The sequence below is a fragment of the Podarcis bocagei genome (genome assembly GCF_964188305.1).
Source record: "Podarcis bocagei genome assembly, chromosome: 2".
NCBI lineage: Eukaryota > Metazoa > Chordata > Lepidosauria > Squamata > Lacertidae > Podarcis > Podarcis bocagei.
Window position 1 is genome coordinate 108,297,372 of NC_138126.1, and position 21,576 is coordinate 108,318,947.

General features: G+C 42.4%; 1 protein-coding gene across 7 annotated transcripts in view; it reads left to right on the plus strand.

Moving 5' to 3' along the window:
* The first annotated feature begins 4,420 nt into the window (after window positions 1-4,420).
* LOC308580070 (cholesterol transporter ABCA5-like) overlaps window positions 4,421-21,576 on the plus strand; it is a 60,452-nt gene continuing 43,296 nt past the window's right edge. The window contains exons 1-8 of one of the 7 annotated variants that reach the window (XM_081181233.1): window positions 4,421-4,564; window positions 10,193-10,386; window positions 14,281-14,399; window positions 15,326-15,530; window positions 16,572-16,733; window positions 17,130-17,227; window positions 18,676-18,905; window positions 21,002-21,143. In XM_081181233.1, coding sequence (XP_081037359.1) covers window positions 14,295-14,399; window positions 15,326-15,530; window positions 16,572-16,733; window positions 17,130-17,227; window positions 18,676-18,905; window positions 21,002-21,143 — 942 coding nt within the window. In that variant the 5' untranslated portion in view covers window positions 4,421-4,564; window positions 10,193-10,386; window positions 14,281-14,294. Of the gene's footprint in view, window positions 4,565-4,637; window positions 4,800-6,655; window positions 6,674-10,192; window positions 10,387-14,280; window positions 14,400-15,325; window positions 15,531-16,571; window positions 16,734-17,129; window positions 17,228-18,675; window positions 18,906-21,001; window positions 21,144-21,576 lie in introns of those variants that run through there. The other 6 variants (XM_081181234.1, XM_081181235.1, XM_081181236.1 and 3 more) reach the window with 6 other exon arrangements.

Genomic DNA, 21,576 nt, shown 5'->3' on the forward strand with positions numbered 1-21,576 from the left:
TTCCAGGTGGGGCTATACCAGGGTTTCCCCAACCTGGGTCTCCAGCTGTTTTTGGATTACAATTCCATTATCCCTGACCACCGGTCTTGCTAGCTAGGGATGATAGGAGTTGTAGTCCAACAACAGCTGGAATTGGGAAACCCTGGGCTATACGAATAGACAGCGACCAAATCTAAATAAGGCAAAAGCGTCCAGGAGGGTGATCTTTACATTGGTACCTCGGGTTACATATGCTTCAGGTTACAGACTCCGCTAACCCAGAAATAGTACCTCGGGTTAAGAACTTTGCTTCAGGATGAGAACAGAAATCGTGCTCCGGCGGCGTGGCGGCAGCGGGAGGCCCCATTAGCTAAAGTGGTGCTTCAGGTTAAAAACAGTTTCAGGTTAAGAACGGACCTCCAGAACAAATTAAGTACTTAACCTGAGGTACCACTGTATTTCAGTGCTGCAGCAGGATCCCTTGCCCGACAAGTAAGGAGATGCCCATGGCGTAGAACAAAGAACCCTTATGCATCTTCTCAAATGAAGAACTTTAGGCTATTTGGTGACATTTTGTTGTGGCCTGCACACACTGCTCACCGCCACTTATCAACAGCTACATTCCTACCCTATCAGGCTACTTTTGAAGTAGACTTTGCTCTACAGTGGGGGCTCCTCTTGCTTATCTTCAACCTCCCTCCTCATCTGTCTCACAACTATCAGGTTGCATAAACATTAGGCATTCAATTGTCCGCCCTTGGCCTTGCTCAAATGCAAGCATTGTTCAGACAGCTGCGTTGTTCCAAATTAGCTCTTCACAGGTGCCGGGTTAATATATTTTTATTCACATGAGCCTTTTAACTAAAACTTACGCCAGGTATCCCCAAACTCAGCCCACCAGATGTTTTGGGACTACAATTCCCATCAGTCCCAACCACTGGTCCTGTTAGCTAGGGATGATGGGAGTTGTAGTCCCAAAACATCTGGAGGGCTGAGTTTGGGGGTGCCTGACTTATGCATTTCAAACTGGGTCTCTCAGTTTTAAATTGGGGTTTGTTTGCTTAAAAAAAAATAACATAGTTCGATATTAATGGCACCTTCAATATAAAAAATTAAGAATACAGTGGTGCCCCGCAAGACGAATGCCTCGCAAGATGGAAAACTCGCTAGATGAAAGAGTTTTCCGTTTTGGAGGTGCTTCGCAAGACGACAATGTCTTGCGAGTTCCTGCTGGTTTTTTTCCCTCCCCCCCTTTTCTAAACCGCTAAGCCACTTACCAGCTGATCCGATAAGCAGATAAGCCGCTAAAAGCCGCTAATAGCGCTAATCCGCTAATCCGTCAATGGGCTTGCTTCGCAAGACGAAAAAACTGCTAAACGAAGAGAATCACAGAACGGATTCTTTTCGTCTTGCGAGGCACCACTGTAATGCTTGTTGCTGCAGGACATTCATGTTTGCTGGAGTTCTTCAGTCATTGGGACATTGGTTAGAAATATGCAAACTAAAAGGGGAAATTACATGATCTATTACACTAATGGGGCACAGTAGCCTGGTTGGCTCAGCAGTGCCATGGGGGGCGGGAAAAGGACCAGGTAGGAATGAAGTGGTTCTGAACTCTTCTCTGCGAGCCTGCATATTTGCTTAGCTCCATAAGCCATAGTTTCACTTACTCATGAATCACAACCCAGACTAGCATCTGCCTGGCTTGTTATTTGCAGCTGACATGGATGGCACAATTTTATAAAATATTATGGAGTTTACTTGCAAGGGACAATGGTTCAAAAGTTCCTGATAACTGGAATAATAATTCCCCATATTTAATGAACTGGTATTTCATACTTTGGAATGTTGCTTGCATGGCAAGACACTCTTTGGTTAAAAATGGTAGCAAGGTTTGTTGTTTTTACTTTTTTGGAGTTTGCAATTACACATATGGTGACAGCGTCAATTTGATTTCTTGTAACTACTACAGCTATATCATAATAAGCATAACAAATATACACAATTTCTACTCAAGATGCCATTGTTTATATAAATATCAGGTGGCAAACTGTTGTTATTTTTAAATGCAACAGAATTTGGTAAGAAGTCTGAGGATGACTACATGTGGCTCACTAGCTCTTCCTAGACTGTGGGGCTAATAAGCATCTTCTACGTTGAAGAATTATTATGTTCAGCTAGTCAGTTTTCCTCCTGCCAAAGTGTTCTGAAATAGCAACAAATTAGACCCCTGTCTTTGAAGCTTCAAGTTTCTGCCTGGAATGAAATTAAAAGGGAAGAACGAAGATTCAGACCTAAAGCATCTGTAATCTTGCTAGGAGTCTCTCTCCACTCCTGTTAGACCTAGGTTGTTTATAAAGCCTCAGATGCCATCTTGCCCACACTTCCTTGGGAGTAACCATTACAAAACCCAGTGGGACTTACTTCTAAGCAGGGGGAAGGTTCTGGATTTACAGAAGCCATCCCAGTTTCTGATTTGATCCCAGAATGTCCCACTTTTCCTTAGGACGTCCCTATTTTGATTGGAGAAATGTTGGAGGGTATGGAGTTATTCGAGCCCTGAGCTATCTGAAGGCAGCCCTGTATAGGGAAATTTTAAAAAAAAATGTTTAATGATGTTTTTATATATGTCGGAAGCTGCCCAGAATGGCTGGGGCAACCAAGTCAGATGGGTGGGGTATAAATAAGTAATAATAATAATAATAATAATAATAATAATAATAATAATAATAATTTTTTCATCAGAGAAATGTTGGAGGGTATGTACATTTAAAGCACACAACTTCCCTCAAAGGAAACATGGCAACTACAATTCCCAGAATCCTTCAACTACGGTTCCCAGGATCCTTCCTTTTGCGAGGAGAGGCATGTGCATTGAACGTGCTTTGAATGTATGGTGTGTCTCTGTGTTCAAAGAATCGTAGAGTTGGAAGGGACCCAAGGGTCATCTAGCCCAGCCCCCTGCAATGCAGGAATCTCAACTAAAGCATACGTGACAGAGGGCCATCCAACCTCTGCTTAAAAACCTCCAAGGAAGGGGAGTCCACAACCTCCCAAGGAGGACTGTTCCACTGTCGAACAGCTCTTACTGTCAGAAAGTTTTTCCATACATTTTGTCAGAATCTCCTTTCTTATAACTTGAAGCCATTGGTTCACATTCTACTCTCCGGAGCAGGAGAAAACAAGCTTGCTCCATCTTCCATGTGACAGCCCTTGAGGTATTTGAAGATGGCTATCCTATCTCCTCTCAGTCTCCTCTTTTCCAGACGAAACGTAGCCAGCTCCTTCAAGGGCTCCTCGTAAGGCTTGGTTTCCAGACCAACTGATCATCTTAGCTGCCTTCCTTTGCACACATTCCAGCTTGTCAACGCCCTTCTTAAACTGTGGTGCCTAGAACTGGACACAGTATTCCAGGTGTGGTCTGACCGAGGCAGAATTATTATTATTATTATTATTATTATTATTATTATTATTATTATTATTATTATTATTATTTATACCCCGCCCATCTGGCTGGGTTTTCCCAGCCACTCTGGGCGGCTTCCAGCAGAATATTAAAATACAATGATTCATCCAATATTAAAAGCTTCCCTAAACAGGGCTGCCTTCAGATGCCTTCTAAAAGCCCGATAGTTGCTTATTTATTCGACATCTGATGGGAGGGCAGATGTGATACCATGACTTCCCTTCATCTGGACACTATACTTCTATTAGAGCTGCCATATTTCTAAGAGCCAAAAACATTTGTCGACTTCCACTTTTAACTATGGAGCGCTATGATGGCTCTCATTTCTAAGATCCATGAAGAAAAGGACTTGTCCGGGAAAAAGAGGACATAAGAGTGGTACCTCGGGGTAAGAACTTAATTCGTTCCGGAGGTCCGTTCTTAACCTGAAACTGTTCTTAACCTTTAGCTAATGGGGCCTCCTGCTGCCATTGCGACGCCGCCGCACGATTTCTATTCTCATCCTGAAGCAAAGTTCTTAACCCGAGGTACTATTTCTGGGTTAGTGGAGTCTGTAACCTGAAGCGTCTGTAACTTGAAGTGTCTGTAACCTGAGGTACCACTGTATATGGCCACTGTGTTGATGCAGCCTAGAATAGCATTAGCTCTTTTTTGCTGCTGCATCACCACACTGCTGCATCACCACACTGTTGATTCATGTGTCCTGGAGTTGCGCGTGCTCTTCCTATGGGTGGCCTGGCTTCTCCACCCGATCCATCTCCCCGCTGCCCTAGGGTCGCCACCAGCATTGGGTAGGCTCTTTAGAGTATAATCCGGGGTGTGTGTGTGTGAAAAGAAAACGCCACCGAATGCATTGCTTGGCAACGCGTCTGGGATCTGTCGCATTCCGACCCGAGGACTCGGCGGGAGAATGTTTCTTTTCTGTCGTTACGTCTAAAGCGGCGCCTGCAGAACGGCGCCTTTTATTTCCATTTCTTCCCATCCCTCGGAGCGGAGAGGAGGAGAGGAATTCGCTGGGCTTGGAAACTTGCTCCTACCAGCAGACGACGCTCCTTCCTCTCTGCTTTCCGTCCAAGCCGGCGGAAGGCAGCTCGCCTCCCTCTCGCACGGCAGAGCCAGGTAAGCTGCCCTGGGAACGAGGCTGCGGGGGCAAAGGCGCGCGACGGCAGCTGCGCGCCATGCGCGCCGGCCGCCGCCTCCTTCTCCGCCTTCTCCTCCCCCTCCTCTCAGCCCCCTTGACGAAGCGGGCCTGAGGTGGAGGAAGCGGGGCCGCCGCCGCCGCCGCTGCGTCTCGCCGGCTTGGCTGTTTTGGGGAGCGGCGGCTGCTTCTAGGCGAGGCTGCGGCTTCTCTCAGGTACAGGCTCGGCGGCGGGGAGGAAGGCGCCGTGTGGGGCTGCGCGGTGGCGGGAACGGAGCGAGAAAAGACGCGGGGAAAGGGGAGGCCAAAACTAGGGTGGAAGAAGAGATATTCAGGGGAAGGAAAGGAGGCGGCGGGTTGGTTTGTTTATTTGCCCCCCTTTTTTTTGGAGAGGGCGAGCAGCAGCCCCAGGCCCAGGCCCCTCTCCTTCCCACGTTCCTTTGCTGGAGAAGCCCCTCGGGGGCTGCAACCCGACGGCCTCCTCTTCGGGAGAGTTGCCAAGGCCCCGGGGCTGTCTTGGGCATGTTGGCGCACGCGGCTCCTGTCCCAGCCCAGACAGGCTTGGCTGCTGTCGCTGCAGGTGTATATGGGCTGGAGCTGTCAATAATTGAGGAGCAACCCTCACGACGGCGTCGGGTTTCTCCGCTTCTCGGCGCGGAACGCAGCGCGTCTTGGCTGCTACGCGGGCTGGGAGGGAAGGAGTTTGCTTTTTGTAAGCTTGTCCGAAAGCATGCCTTTCGCTTGCGTGCGTTTATGCGCTTTTCCCTCCCTGCCCCTTCCAGAATCGATGCTTTTGCACAACCTCATTATGCTACCCATAGGAGCCAACTCCTATAAAATATTTGACGGGGGGGGGGGAACCAAACCACCCCCTCCCCAAGTTGATGGGCATTGCAATTCAAATGGAGTGTGATCGATTATGCTGGGCAGGGTTACCGCCCCCCCCCCACTTACAGTGGTACCTCGGGTTAAGTACTTAATTCGTTCTGGAGGTTCTGGAAACTGTTCTTAACCTGAAGTACCACTTTAGCTAATGGGGTCTCCTGCTGCCACCACGCCATCGCTGCGGGATTTCTGTTCTCATCCTGAAGCAAAGTTCTTAACCCGAGATAGTATTTCTGGATTAGCGGAGTCTGTAACCTGAAGTGTATGTAACCTGAAGCGTATGTAACCCGAGGTACCACTGTATTTTGTTCAAGTTGGCACCCCGGATGCTGCATATGAATTAGGCATCAAGTGGACATCGCTGCAGTTTTGCAGATAATGAGATATGCACGCGGGGGGGGGGGAGGGAGAAGAAGAGCAATAGCAAGCCAGGTCCAAGGGATGAGGCTTTAGTAACACCTACTGCTTAAATTAGAAATATCCATTCTGGTGGCATGAGAGGGCAGTGTGCCTCCTCACGTTTGGAATGCAGACTGTGGTGCTTTAAGAACAAATCCCAAGGCTGTTCTTCTAGAGCCACAGCCAGAGTGGATAGCTGTCAAGATATCAATGCAGCCACCGTCAGTTATCTTTTGAAGGCGGTCATGCCTGCACATGCTTTGATTATGGGAAGGAACAGTCCATATCTAGCTGCAGACAAGGAAAGGCCATCTTGTTTTCCTTTGAGGAGCAGCTGTATTTTACAATTCGCTTCTACTGTAGTCGTTCTGGGTTCTGGTTAGGATTTTGGGGAGTGATTTTGTTTAACTGTAAAGAGAGGCTGTGGGGGAAAAATAAGACCAACAAGAGCACAAATTAATTCTCTGGTTTCCCTATCGCCACCAGCTGCTCTCTTTGCAATGGCATGCCAAGCCCTGAATTGATGCTGCATCTTCCTGTGGCGCAAAGGCATAAGATAAAAGTGAATAATGCAGATTGAACACATGTATGTTAGGGCTGCTGTCTTGTCAAGCCGTTTTGGCAGGAGGTTCGAGAAGCAATAAAAATAGATGATGGGATATGATGTTCTGTTAAATCCTAAAGGACTCTTTCTGGGATGTTTGAAGGGTCACACCTGACAGGAAGACTTGGAAATTTCGAAGAGTTTTACGTGTGATAGCAAGATAAGTGGTAGCTGCACCTTGGAAATCCTCGAGAATATTTTGGTATGAGGAAATTTGACATTTCTAACCAAAACGTACAGATTAAAAGGATACTCAACAGACAGGTTTATTGAAAAGTGGTGTTTGTTTATAATCAGTGGAATATGAAATACCATGATAATTGAACCATATATATTATTTTGATAGGTCCAACATGTTGTTGTTGTTGTTTTGTTGTTGTAAATTTAAATAATATATTCATATGCTGTATATTTTATAATACGGTTTTTTATGTTTGGATTTTCACAAAAACAAAAATTGTTTTACAAAAATGAAATATGGTAGATTTGAATTGGAAGAGCAAATAAGAACGGTCAGCTAATTAACTTGCCATTAAATTTGTGTTATCGTCAACACAGCTTTGCAAATATGAATGGTCACTATAATGATTTTACCGTTAATGTAATTGTCACAGTCTGGTCTTGTATTGCATTTATCCCTTATCGCTTACACATTCCCCATCTGCATTCCCATGCAACCTTATGTATGTATAGATCGGACAACTTACATAAAATTGAATGCATCTGAAGTGGAGACTAGTCCGCAAAAGCCTATGCTATATATTACAAGCCTTTCCGTAGCTTTTAATGCAACAGGCTTGCATGGCTAACACGCTGGATATATGTTAGCTGATTGACAGTGATTGCCTGCTTCATGTGGAAAGTTGATTGCATTGACAAAACGTTGATTTTCCTCTGGCAGGCCATAAGCATAGTGTCAGAGTAAGTTTTTGGCAGTACAGTCGTACTTTGGAAATCAAACGCCTTGCGAGTTGAAAGTTTTGGCTTCTGAATGCCGCCAACCGGGATGTGATTGTTCCGGTTGGCAAACGTTCTTTGGAACCTGAACGTCCATCGCGGCTTCCAGTTGGCTGCAGGAGCTTCTGCGTCTTGGTTCCCGAACGTTTTGGAAGTCGAACGGACTTCCGGAACGGATTCCATTCGACTTCCAAGGTCTGACTGTGCTGCATAAGAACGTAAAAGCTCTGCTGGATCAGACTAAAGGCCTATCTAGTTCAGCGTTCTGTTCTCACGGTGGCCAACCAGTTGCCCTTCAGAGGCCCACAAGCAAAACATGAACCTTAACTGCATTTTGCCAGTGGTGATTCCCAGCAGCTGTCAGCCAGTTAGCCTCTGATGCTAACTGTAATATAGCTGTTGTCTGTAGTAGTGAAATACGTACCGGTATGTTGAAGTTTATATTCCAGCCATTCTTTGGCAGTTCATGCCACTAGGACTGCAACACTCGGCCTTCTCCTTTTTAAAAAAAACAAACCATAATCCCATTAGAACTACTGTTTTATTAATGTGCATATTTGTGCATAATTAATCAGCAATTAATAAATTAAATCGCATAGCTTATTCCACTATGATTTCTTCAGACAAGTGGCCATTCTGTTTGCCAGCATCTCCTACAGTTGCTCATTGGGCTGGCTCACTGTAAAACTGTGTTTCCCTTGTTAAATGGCAACTTTAGCAGAAGCCTGCTTTCTTAACCTTACTTTTTTGCAAGTGACCTCAGCTGAAATAAGCGTAACTCTGAATAAATATTGTTAGGAGTGCTTGTGTCTGAGAGCTGTCAGGCTAGTTGGCATGAGGGAGAGGACCTTTTCAGTGGTGGCTCCATACTTTTGGGTTGAATTGCCGGCTGGGGTTCTTCAGGCATAAGGAGAATCCCAAAACTCATATGTTTTTACTACCATTTCTTTGATACATATTTTTTGTGGTTCGCTCCTCCCCTTTATTGTAACTGTCTTTTGTTGAGTTTTTATTGTTGTTTGCACTGTATTTTTTTATGCTTCACCATATCCTTGGACCCTTAATGGCATCTTAGAAGTATTTTAAAAGAAATAAACAAATTAGGAGTATGTTACTTTAAATAGTTCATATTAATGTTTGGACTGAGAAACAAAATGAGCATATGACTGAGGTACTATGCTCTTTGTACTGCATCTTTTAACTGATTCTTGCCCTGTAAATTGTGATTCTACTTTTAAAGAGTGTGCACAGCTTTTCCTAATCTCTTGACGTATTGGCAATATTCTGAGCAGATTTAAGAGTAATCCTGTTCCATTTGCTAAAAAAAAACAACAACAGGCAGGTGGCAGAAAAGATGGGATGCGATCTGTAATACTCACAGGTTGATCATGTGTGGATATTGGATTAAGAGGAAGGAGAATGACAATGTATTATCTTGCATCTTTTCCTACAAAGTACAAGTACGATTGTACGTGAGAGCTATACAGGCTAATTTCAATTAACTTGCGTTACCAATAAACTGTTGGCGGATTTTAGATGAATCATTTTGCTTCTTCCGTTGTGTAGTCTATATAGACCTTGGAATTTTATTTCTCAGAAGCTGTGGGTGAAAAGCATTCAAACAAGGACCTACAAAATGCTTGTAGGTTACCCCTAACATTAGCTCTAGGTTTCTAAAATCATACTAGCAAGGAGGTTTTTGTGTGTGTGTGGGGGTAATGTCTCTGCTTCACTGCACTGCAGCTGGGCTGACTGATTAGCTAAGTACCTTTGCATGACCTCCATGCTACACTCCCCCTGCTTTCTTCAGATTTGCATCAGATGCCGCTGCTAATTTAGCATTACAGCACCACGTAAAAAGGAATAAGAGGTTCCTTTGCTGAAGTCGCCTGTACTTCTTCTGTAAGCCAATACTGTACATGTGAAGTTATCTGGATCATTAACAAAAGGGGGTAACTAGAATACAGTTTAGTTCAATAGAGGCTTCAGTCAAACATGACGGGCATTAAATATGTAAACAGAATGCCTCTGTCTGGTCAGGAATTGTCTTTCTTGAAGTAAAGTGTATCTGCCTACTATAATGACATTTAAGTCTGCCTTACTGGCCCCCGGATGAGGTTTCACACACTTTCTCCTCCTTGAGTGCTTTTATTTCAGTACGCCCAGATTGCAAAGTGCTGTGATCACAATGCTGTGTGTCCACAGAGAGACTCTAAAAGCCTCTTTCCTTTTTGTGCAAATTGCCTCATCTAGCCAATGTTGTCAGCTTCGTCAGAAATCCCTTTAACCCGAGTTCTTCACAGGCCAGATCCTTATAGAGAGGAATTGCTGTCAGATTACACAAATGTGCTTGAAGGATAACTTCCCTTTCAAGATATTATTATTATTATTAAAAACTATTCAAAGAGGGGAAGCAAGATTAGTGATGTAAATGAACATTGATTTTATATAGCAAATGTGCCATCTCTGTGTACATATGGTTAACTTTCTGCACCATGTTCTAAAGAGGTTTTTGGGCAGTAGTGACAGATAATTTTAAGCTGCAGAGGTGAGAAATAAGTTACGGTTTGTTTGCTCATCTTTGAGATGACTTGTTGAACAAATCATGGTAAAAACAAACCATAGTTGAGCATTACATGCAAACAGTCTGTGAGTTGAACTGAAATAAGCATTTGTATTGAACGCTTCTCTTGTTTACTTGCATATGCCGCTTTGAACAAGCTTTTCTGGTTGCTTGTCTCACTGTCACCTTTCTTGTCTGCAGCTTGAAATAAAATCCGATTTCATTTGAAAGAAGCATTTCCTGGTCTTTCATCAGTGTTGGGACTAAGTGATTTGGCTGTGCCTGAACCCCTGGCGGTCTTTTGCCCATAACAATTTGGTGACCCCAAAGAGACCACACTGCTTGATGTTGCCAAGGCCCTGATACTCTTAGAGCTGACCAAAGGAGCAACACAGGTGAGTTCACATTCCTGTGGTCTTTCTTGGGAGTTTGGACCTTTGTATGAACTGCCACGTTTGTCCCTAAAATTGAGAGACACCTCTCTGGTGGAAACGTCTGGACCGGTGGGGTCTGGAATCCATGCATGGGTGGTCTAGTAATGTATTTGGTTTAGTTCTACTTAAATGTCTGTAGCTCAGAGTGTTGGTTTTGAAACAGGTTTGAGACCTGTAAAAATAAATCGGTGATTACAAGTTGAAGTTCTGTAGCCTGTTGAGTAAATTTTATTGGAAAATCCATGGATTGGGTCAGTACTGTGTGTTTTGTTGGTACTTTTAATATGTATTTTTAATATGGCGCTGTGGGTTAAACCACAGAGCCTAGGACTTGCCGATCAGAAGGTCGGTGGTTCGAATCCCTGTGACGGGGTGAGCTCCCGTTGCTCGGTCCCTGCTCCTGCCAACCTAGCAGTTCGAAAGCACGTCAAAGTGCAAGTAGATAAATAGGTACCACTCCGGCGGAAAGGTAAACAGTGTTTCCATGTGCTGCTCTGGTTCGCCAGAAGCGGCTTAGTCATGCTGGCCACATGACCCGGAAGCTGTATGCCGGCTCCCTCGGCCAATAAAGCGAGATGAGCGCCGCAACCCCAGAGTCGGTCACGACTGGACCTAATGGTCAGGGGTCCCTTTACCTTACCTTACCATAATATGTATTTATTGTACTGAGGAATACAGATTGTGATGTGTATATATACGATACCATTGCCTTGCTCTTGAGTCCCGAGAAGGCAGGGGCAACCTTTAGTTCTGACCTCTTGATCTCTGGGCAAGACAGAGACATTGTTTGTGACTACTGGATGCTAGAAGTTAGTGAATGTTGTGTTAAGAATATTTGTTTCCTTCCTTTTAAAAAAAACTTATATTTGTTTTATTCCCTCCTTGTTTCTCTAGAGAGGGGTTCCCAGCGATCCATGACACTTGAGTTACAGTGGACAGTTCATAGATTCTTCTGCAGATGTCATGACTTTCAAGTCTGGGATGCCAGACAGATATTGTAAAAATAATAATAATTAGAAGTCATTGGCTTCTTATATTCTTTTAGAGGCACAGTTTTGCCAACATCATATGCAGTAAACAGAAAATCAGTATAAGGACTTGTTTCCTCTTTTTAGGATAACAAGATGCCAGAGATTACTAACATAGATGTGTCAGGCAGGCAGATTGATCAAAGTGTTTCTAGGCAGCGGTCTGTCCTTCCCCATGCCAACTAGCTAGTGGTGAGTGCTTTGAAATGATGCAGAGCAGCAGGAAGACTATGCACAAAATGCAGTCCTTGCTTGAAGCTTTACTAATAAGCAGAGCAGTCTGTTGTCAGTGAGCTGAGTCTATCTGTGTACAGTGGTACCTCGCAAGACGAATGCCTCGCAGGACGAAAAACTCGCTAGACGAAAGGATTTTCCGTTTTTTGAGTCGCTTCGCAAGACGAATTTCCCTATGGGCTTGCTTTGCAAGACGAAACGTCTTGCGAGTTCTTGCGAGTTTGTTTCCTTTTTCTTAAAGCCGCTAAGCCGTTAATAGCCGCTAAGCCGCTAATAGCCGTGCTTTGCAAGACGAAAAAACCGCAAGACGAAGAGACTCGCGGAACGGATTAATTTCGTCTTGCAAGGCACCACTGTAATTTCATTGCCTTGGTAGTTTCGGTAGCAAGAGAGTAGAGTTCTCAGATTTTGTCTGTCTGTGGCTTATTCAATTAAAAAGCAATAAATAGCAAGCATTTATTTCAGGAAAACTTAATGATTTGATAAATTGTTTGTTTTTGTGGAGACTAGGTCAGGAGTGGAGCCATAGTTGTATAATGTTTGTGATGGGAGTAACATTTAAAAACACACGCACACGTCAATGTTGTTTGGCACTGTTGTCATTCAGTCACACTTGGCTTCTCAGAAGACAGTTGATATGCAGTATTCCTAAGGGCAGTGCGTTCTCTTTCTAAATCACAGGGATTTTCAATCTTTTCCTTTCCTTTTCTTTTTTCAAAGTTCCCGAGGACGGAGGCTTAGAAAAGATGCAAACATTAGAAACCTAACCATGCCTTGTCTGTAATGCTTACCATAGAGCACCATTAAATTCATTGATGGCATTATAAGACATGGTAAGCCATCTACCATGGCGTACCATGGGTGAGCAGTGCGCTAGTGTCAGGCTGGATTGCTCCTTCTGCACTCCTCCATCACAGCAACAAATAAGCAATTGTAACAACTGTACATTTTCTTTTCATACGCTCCCAACATTTCCCGAGAGGAATTCGGGACACTCCCCATCCCCCTGCTTGTCTTCCCACCCCCACCCCCCCGCCTCCACCTTATCTTCCTCGCTCCACCACTGTTTGTGGCCTGTGGTTGCAGGCAAAGACCATGATGCACGGTCAGGGGAAAAACAATGTTGTCCAGGGTTGTAAAGACTGCAGAGAGGATAATTGGGTGCACTCTTTCCACCTTCCCAAATCTATGCTTCCAGGTGCCATAAGAAAGCTGCAGAGATAGTGCAGGATAGTGCACACCCCGGAAATGATCTCTTTCAGCTTCTGCCTTCTGGAAGAAGGTACAGGGTTATAAAGACTAGGAGTAGCTGCCTGAGAAACAGTCTCTATTCAAATGCAATTTTGGTTTTAAACACAGTGTAAGGTAGTCTCTATGGGAGTATATTGTATTTAATTATGGGGTATCAGAGTTTTTAGGGGGCTAACCAGGCTGGGATAGCAGGATTGTTGGTTTCTCAATGTCTGATGTAGATTTTCAATTTCGTTGTTCTATATGGGACAGTGACAATAAAGACTATTGTATTGTATGATGCGGTAGAGGTGGAGTTCGTGGTACAGCAGAAGTGTGTTGTCAGCACGCTTCTGGAAAAGCCCAGAGCCTTGGCTAGGGCAGCACCACCACAGGTGGAGACTGTGGCAGTGGTGGTGTTGGCCAAAATGGGACATCCAGGATTACTTTCAGAAGCTGGGGTTGCTTATGTAAATCTGGGATGTCCCGGTAACATTGGGGCCCTTTTTTAAAAAGTATTGTTAAGTCCAGTTTTACAGCGGTACCTTGGTTCTCAAACGTAATCCATTCCAGAAGACCGTTCAAGTTCCGAAACGTTCGGAAACTGAGGCGCAAAGGGCTGTCTGCAAATTCAGTTGAGAAAATTGAAAAACACTCAGCGGAAGCTGTTTGACTTCTGAGGCGCATTCGGAAACAGAAGCATTTACTTCTGGGTTTTTGGTGTTTGGGTTCCAAAACTTTCATCAATGGAGACATTCGAGAACCGTGGTACCACTGTAGTAGCTTTTCCTGTGCTTGCAAAGCTGGCTGGAGTGGAAGAGTATTTCTGATCATGTGCAAACATAAAGCTTGATGGAATTTTGCTAAATAAATATAGTGTTATAACATCTGGACTTGGAGGGTTGTTTGTTCATCACAAAATTAACTAAAGTGTGGGGATACGGACCCTTTTTGTGTTCAACACCCATATTTGTCTTGAAAACTTCCACAGGCCCTATGTAATGATACCAAAAGGTTTTTTACTTCTACCCCCTCCAATTTAGACTTTTAAATTATTCTTTCTTGATTGCTCCCTTAGATTCTTAGTTTCTGTGATGTCCTGCTTAAAATATGTGATTCACCCCCGCCCCATTTGACATTTACAAAAAAATAATAATTGAATTTTGTAATAAATGACTCAAAATAGTGTAGAATCATTGATGGAAAACTCTTATGGAAGGCAGCCTTGGGTAGTTATGAAATTATTCAAAGCTCCTGTAAGAGTCTGCTCATTATTCTACAATTAATAATATGCACATTGGGCATTTAAAAGGTACAAATTCATTTTATGTAGCACGCCTCATGCTTTTTGCTTGCTTTTCAGGCCACGTGTGAAAAATGCCTACAGATGCTCCGAGACATGTGGGAGTGTGGCGACAAACCAGAGCTCTTTTATACAAGAACTGCCTAGTTAAATGGAGGACGAAAAAGAGCAGTGTTCAGGTGAGCTGAACAGCAGTATTCTAATGTTTATGGCTGTCTGTGTTTTCTAGATTTATCTGAAAATGTTGCTGAGGGTTTAACGGCATTTCTTTAATTCTTGGGGCTGTGTTTTAAAAAGATCTTTCAGATTTGCCCTTGGGTTCCTTCATCAAAAAACAAAATTGCTTAAATGTGATGGGCTATGCTAAAGGCAGTGTTTTAGTTAGCCAATTTTAATCCTTTGTGCTCCTCGTTTTCTAAAAAGTGGAACTTGCAAGTATAAGGAATGTATACGATGATTATCATGAGCTCAGTAGGAAAACAGTGTAACCATGTGAATTGCTGTAATCACACCGTCATTTCAGTACTGCCACAATCTCAGGAGAAGCCTTGGTGCTTTTCTACCCATGCTGCAGCTGACTGTGCTTTTTGTTATTATGAATCATCAAGGGCACACTGACTGCGAGACAATATTAGGAGCAATGCTGTAGACCAAGAGCTGTTCTGCAAAGAGCATTTGCCAATGGAACTGCCAGAATGGGGCAGAATCATGCAAAGGACATGGGTGCTGCTAGAGTAGAATAGACATGCCGTATCCTATACCCTTTCAATCTGCAGTGGGTGTAGCTGTTGACAGAGCAATTTTGCACCAACCCCAGACTTGGTGTAACAAATTTCCCTCCCGCTGGTTCTCATTTAAGTCTGTTGAGATGCTGTACCCACTAGTCATGATTATTTGCTTCTAAGGGTTTTGAATTTATCTGAATAATGTTGATTAATTTGATGTACTTCTTTTATACTGAGCAAGTTTGTGCAAAGGGTACAGTCCTGTTTATTATGCATATTTAAGCTTATTGCCTACCATGGGGTTAGGTACAGGAATGCAGCCTTAGGTGGCTACTGTCAGTTACTGTTACCCATTTAACTTATTCATTTCATTTGTGCAGGAAGTCCTACTTCCACTTTTCTTTTTATTTTGGCTAATATTAATGAGCATGATGTATCCAAACAAGAAATATGATGAGGTGCCTGATTCTGATCTTTATTCTGTGGATCACTCCAGCATCTCTGAGTTAATTGTTGGCTACACACCAGCGAATGATGAGACAAGAAAAATCATGCACAAAATGTCTGCAGAATACTTTACAGAAGGTATTGTGAGCTTTCATTCTACTTTTTTTGTTTTTTGTTTGCTCCATAAACGTGTTTTGCCTTTTCCCTTTGCATTTACTTGGCAGATGCAGTTATCAGAATGATTTATCGAGTACGTTTTCTGCATGGAAGAGTGTTTCTCCTGTGTAAACACTACATTCTCAAAGCCTTTGACTTCACATTTTGTTCATAGTATCTAATCCTACACGACTACTGAATCCCTCTTACATCCAGCTCAGCGACATATAAGGGCTCAGACAGACATATTTAAGGAGGAAGGTTTCTTTTCTCTCTCACTAGAATCTTATCTCCCAATGTGCTGTTCTCCATTGTTTCCCACTATTCAACTTGTCACTGATGTTAGAAGACTGCCTCAGAGGCCCTGAAGAATACATCTTCCTACTATACAGTGTTCTCATTGCTGCATACCAAGGGAGTTTTCACTACTATTCCTGTGCCACTGCCTGAATCACATTAATAAGCAACATAGCAGTTATACCTTCCAGGAACAAAGAAAACAAGTTCAAGATTTGTCTTTCTCCTATTGGAAAAACTGGGTGAATATCCCTCCAGGGACATTGGCATCCTGAGTCTTAAGTGACCTGCCCCCATGCCTTATGTTACTTGAGAGCAAAAGATCTGGGCTCTGCCATTATATTTCCATTTGATTGAGTAGAAAACACTTGCACTTCATTTGCCAGGGGCTCAGAGCCCTAATCTATAGAATCGGTCCACGGAAAAAGTACTTTTCTATTTTTGAAGCATGCAATTGCTAGGCTCATGTATAGGACATGATATTCATACGAGTTTACAATTTTCACTTTGCTGTCTGTTGCTTTGAATAACTTCAGGGGTTCCCATGCTGCCTGAAAAGCTAGAGCTGCCCTTTCCAGCACATACCGGTATTTGTAAAAACAAAAACAACGGCCTTCTAGGCTTTGGGCTAACAAATGAGGCAGCAGCTAATGTCCTGAATTGTCCTTCTGTTGATATAGATGTCCATAGTTGAGAGTAGCTAAGAGAGACTTTTATATTTTGCAGGAATAATTACAGAAGAATTTCTAAGTGAGGAGGGAATGCAAGAGGCTAATTTTCGTAACCCTCGAAAATTTGTGGGTGTAATTTTCAAGGATTCTATGTCCTACCATCTCAGATTTCCTCCTGCAAAGGTTCCAGTATCTGCAATTTATATGGAATCCAGAGGTAATACCTGTATGTATGTATGTATGTATGTATGTATGTGTACCCCTTATAATATTAACAGCTTTAGTCATGGGAGCAACTTGCAACAGTAATTTTCAAGACAGTTGTTTTTGGTTGAGCAACTGCTAATCTTTTTGCTGATGCTTTTTCTTTGTTATTTTATTGAATGTATTTTTTGAAGCTGCCTAGAGTGTTTAGGTAGAAGAGTGTGTTAAGTAAGACAACCAAACCCACATTTTTGTTCCCATAGCATAGAATCACTGGGCAAAATCTAGCTCGGTGACAATAAAACAAATTCATAGGGTTTTGTCATCAGAATTTATGTCAGCCTTTTTGCTTTTGGCTAATTAACAGAGAAAGTTTAGGTTTCTCATCTTAGAATTTGTTTTTCCACAGCCAGCTGCCCAAGCCCTTCCAAGATATGTGAAGCTGAAACGTACTGGCGCAATGGATTCACTGCTCTACAGATCAGTATTGATGCAGCAATTATACAAGTAAATGAAAAGAATGAGAATGTGTAATGCCCTGAATCACTGTTGTTCAAGAAGAGTTGATCTATTAAAAATCATTGTACTTTCTTCCTTGCATTGTAAGGCATTTCACATAATGGAGGGCTTTTGCTCAAATGAATGGCAATAACATTTGCCTTCATGGTGACTATCAATCAAGTGTATATGATGATTTCTATAAAGATATCAAGGCCAATGGTTAGCCAAATATAAAACGTTTTTTTCTGAGTTATGCCATATACGTCCACCCAAATGGGTATTGTGGATATACGTGCAAGCAACATTAACTGTGTTATGTGTCGATAAAGTTGGTTAACTGGATATTTTCGATAAGATACAGCAGACAGGTAGGTGGAGAGTACCATCATAAGAAATGAGAAAACAAGAGGTATGGCACACATGACTTACAAGATATGCAGAAACACCAACCTATAACTGAAACCATTAGAGACACAAGGAGAACCAAGAATAAAAGGCTCTGTATTACATCAAGAAAATTTTTCAACCAATTGGATGTTACTTATCCCAAATTTCTTGAGAAGCTTGGAGAAGGGACAAATGTAATTTTTAAATTTTTAATGTATTCGATAAAATCTCACCAAACAGAGGCAAAAAAGGTGGCCTTTGTTTCCCTTTCAAAAAAACAAACACATGAAAATTCTATTACATGAAACATTTACCTACAGGTAAATGTCTCACATAATGCAATTTTCTATATATCACTCTGCCATCATGTCAAAAACAGCATTTTGAATTGGACGTGGAAGCAAGACTGGAAGCCCATAAACACAACAAAGCACTTGAGAATCTCACAGAACTCAAAACGAACTTACTTCTAATGACTGCACTGTATGGATGCTTTCTGAGCATTTATCATTTTTGCTTGTGAATGTAACATCCCATGCCAGTTTTGCTTTGGTTTAGTTTTCATGTGCTTGTCTCATGAAGTTCTATTTTGCTATTTGGTTTATATGGCTAAAATAAAATAAAAATAAAATAAGGCCGTTCTTTGTTTTGTTTTGTTTTTAAGTGGATTTTGGCATGTTGAACTAGTTCCAGGAATGCTTTGACATAGATATGAATCAGTTTTTGGAAAACCTGAAAAGTTGGTGATAATGCAGCATCACAGGTTGTAGTATGGACATGTTTTCTGTCTGAAATTCATTTTTTATTAATTTATTTGACTTTTCCTCTGCTCAAGAAGCCCAAGATTCATAGAGTGAAATAGATAAAGCAAGCAAGCATTTAAGAAATCAGTTTTGTGAAACTCAAAAATGTTTGAGTTCCATGGGATTTAGCTGGATTACTAAACTAGGTTAAAGCACACATATTGTTATATTTGTTTTAATGATTTTGGAATTAAAGTTTACTTAATAGGGGCAGCATAGAAACTGATTTTAACATTCCCTTCCTTTTCTTTCTTTCTTTTTTAGCTGAAGACTAATCATTCGCTATTGGAAGACCTGAAACTAACAAACGCGGTCATGATGGGAGAGTCTGCCATTATGGAAATAGACAATTTCCCTCGTGCAATCATTTTAATTTATTTAGTAATTGCCTTTTCCCCCTTTGGTTATTATTTGGCAATTCATATCGTGGCAGAAAAGGAGAAGAAATTGAAAGAATTTTTAATGATCATGGGTCTCCACGATACTGCCTTTTGGTATGTATGTGCCTTAGTTCTTCGATGTTAAGTAAACAGCATGGATAGTAATGCAAAGCCAAAGCCATGTTTTAGTGTGATTGCGTAGGCTCTCAGAGACGAGATCATAGCTGCTTTGCTCCTTCTAATCTTCCTACTTTGAGCTAAGCTGTGGTTTGGGTTAGCGTGGTTTACAGCATGTGGTTTATCTGGAGGAGACTTATCTCGAGCATTTCTCCTCCTCCTACCACAAACAAGGACAAACAGATCACAAGGGCTTAGCTTACTCTCAAAGCCATTGTTGATTTTTCATATGCCGCCATTATTGATATGAGCTCTGCCAAAGGCTCCAAAATGGATCCAATGGTGCATGGTAAAGAAAAACCTATTATCCTAATGATGCTGCCACCCTTTTGCTCAATATGAATTCCAAGAGGCCTTGCAAATTGTTTCCCCAGGCCAGGATCTTATACCTCATTTCCAGAGGTCAACTAACGCTTAGATTGGGTACCATTATGTAGCCCTGGTCTTGGGGGGCAGGGTTAGTTCTGACTTGTTGCAGTTCCTCTGTTGTGGAGAGGTCTGGAAAGGAAACCTCTCTCTCTCTCCCCGCCCCCACCCCCATCAATGTTGTTTTCCTTATCTTAAGCCAAAGGATGATGATTATGATGAAGATAATTTATCATTTATACCCCACCCATCTGGCTGGGTTTCCCCAGCCACTCTGGGCAGCTTCCAACAAAAGATTACAAATACATTAAAACATCAGTCATTAAAAACTTCCCTAAACAGGGCTGCCTTCAGATGTCTTCTAAACGTCTGATAGTTGTTTATTTCTTTGACATCTGATGGGAGGGCGTTCCACAGGGAGGGTGCCACTACCAAGAAGGCCCTCTGCCTGGTTCTCTGTAATGTTGCTTCTCGCAGTGAGGGAACCACCAGAAGGCTCTCGGAGCTGGACCTCAGTGTCCGGGTTGGACAATGGGGGTGGAGACACTCGTTCAGGTATACTGGGCCGACACAAATAGTTGGCAGAATTTCTGAGACAGCTGTTTTGAAAAAGTTCGGGAGAATTATGTACTTTAGAACCTTTTGGATTAAAATGTTATTGAACTCATTTCAATATCTGTGCCACAATGTGCTCCATTCATTTGAGATTCACGCGAGGGCTCATTTTAGGGCCTTATCACTTTGTGCAGCATTGAGTAGCATGTATTGCATTTGGCTTCAGTTTGTTGTTCTTCATGGTCTCTGGGGTATCACATCTGAGTTCTGCACCTATGTTGGGCAAGTTCAGGATTTTCCTAGAACTACCCTTCTGTTTGGATAGAGCAGTGAATTGAGAGACAGGGCAAGCACCTTCCAGTTCGGTTCTCTTCTGGCTGTTCTTACAATAACAGCATCGATAACTTCCCTCTGTCAGTTCCCTTACAAAAATTCTTCTAACACGATCCTTTGCATGTTCACTCAAAAGTAAGTCCAACTGTATTCAGGTTGGCCAACAGTAATTTTGTCTTGTTTTGTTCCAGCCCTGGTTTGTTAGCCTACGTTCAGACCACCCCAGCAACGATGTAGACCCTTTTTGGCTTTAGATGAAATGGAGAAATATTGCTGGGTGTCAAAATCCCCGGCTCACCATTTCCTGTGACTTCGTGAATGATGATTTAAAATAGATGCTAAATAGATGCTAAATAGGCCATTGCCAAAGGGGTGAACGGTGGTCCCCCCAAATCACCTTCTGGGGACACTTCACCAAGCAGGACTGAAGCCACTGAAAAATGGTGTCTCCAAGCCAAATGTTGGACATAATGGCCAGTGACATAAAAAGCCACTGAGCATTCTAGTAGAACTCAGAGGGACCCCATTACTTCCCTGTATATTATCTAGCGTAGATAGTTGGCAAAGGCCATTTTAGCCCCAAACTATATCAGAACCGAGATTGGAAGGCTTTGGCCTTCCTAGAAAGTTCCCAACTTGCTCTTCTCAGGTACAGAAACCAGGTTTGAGACGTGCCCAGATGACCATTCAAAGGACTCACAGAAAAAGTATCTTTATCTGTATGTTGTACAGATGACCTTGAAATTCATGAACTTTCATTGTGTTTCTCCTCTTTCTAGGCTTTCTTGGGTCCTACTGTATACCAGTCTGATATTTGTCATGTCCCTTCTCATGTCGGTCATTGCAACATTCTCTTCGCTCTTTCCCAAAAGTAGCAGCTTTGTGATATTTCTTCTTTTTTTCCTGTATGGAATATCTTCCGTAAGTGTGTGTATGTGTTCGTGCTCATTGTCAGTATATTGAGAGTACTGTGTTTTGGAGTCCTTGCTATATTGGCATAAAGGTTTTTTTATGATGTGTTTTTTTCCTCTGCTGTGAATAGCAGTAGGTACCCTACCTCTTTGACATAAGAGGTCCTGAATAGTTACATTTGCTTATACATTTTGGCAGACATTATTTTTCATTTGCTGTTGAATGTATTCAAATGGCTACTTACCACATAACCCTTCCCTGATATTAGAATGAACTGCATTACTTATTCACTGCAGTCTTATTTTAAGATGGCAGCTTTTAAAGAGTTATTAATTATCCATTAGCCAAGGGTGCAGTTCATCTTGGAAACATTACCACTGATTTTTAGTGGACCTGGATTATTCCAGTAGTTTCTGAGTGTTTTAAGTCTTTTGACTTTTAA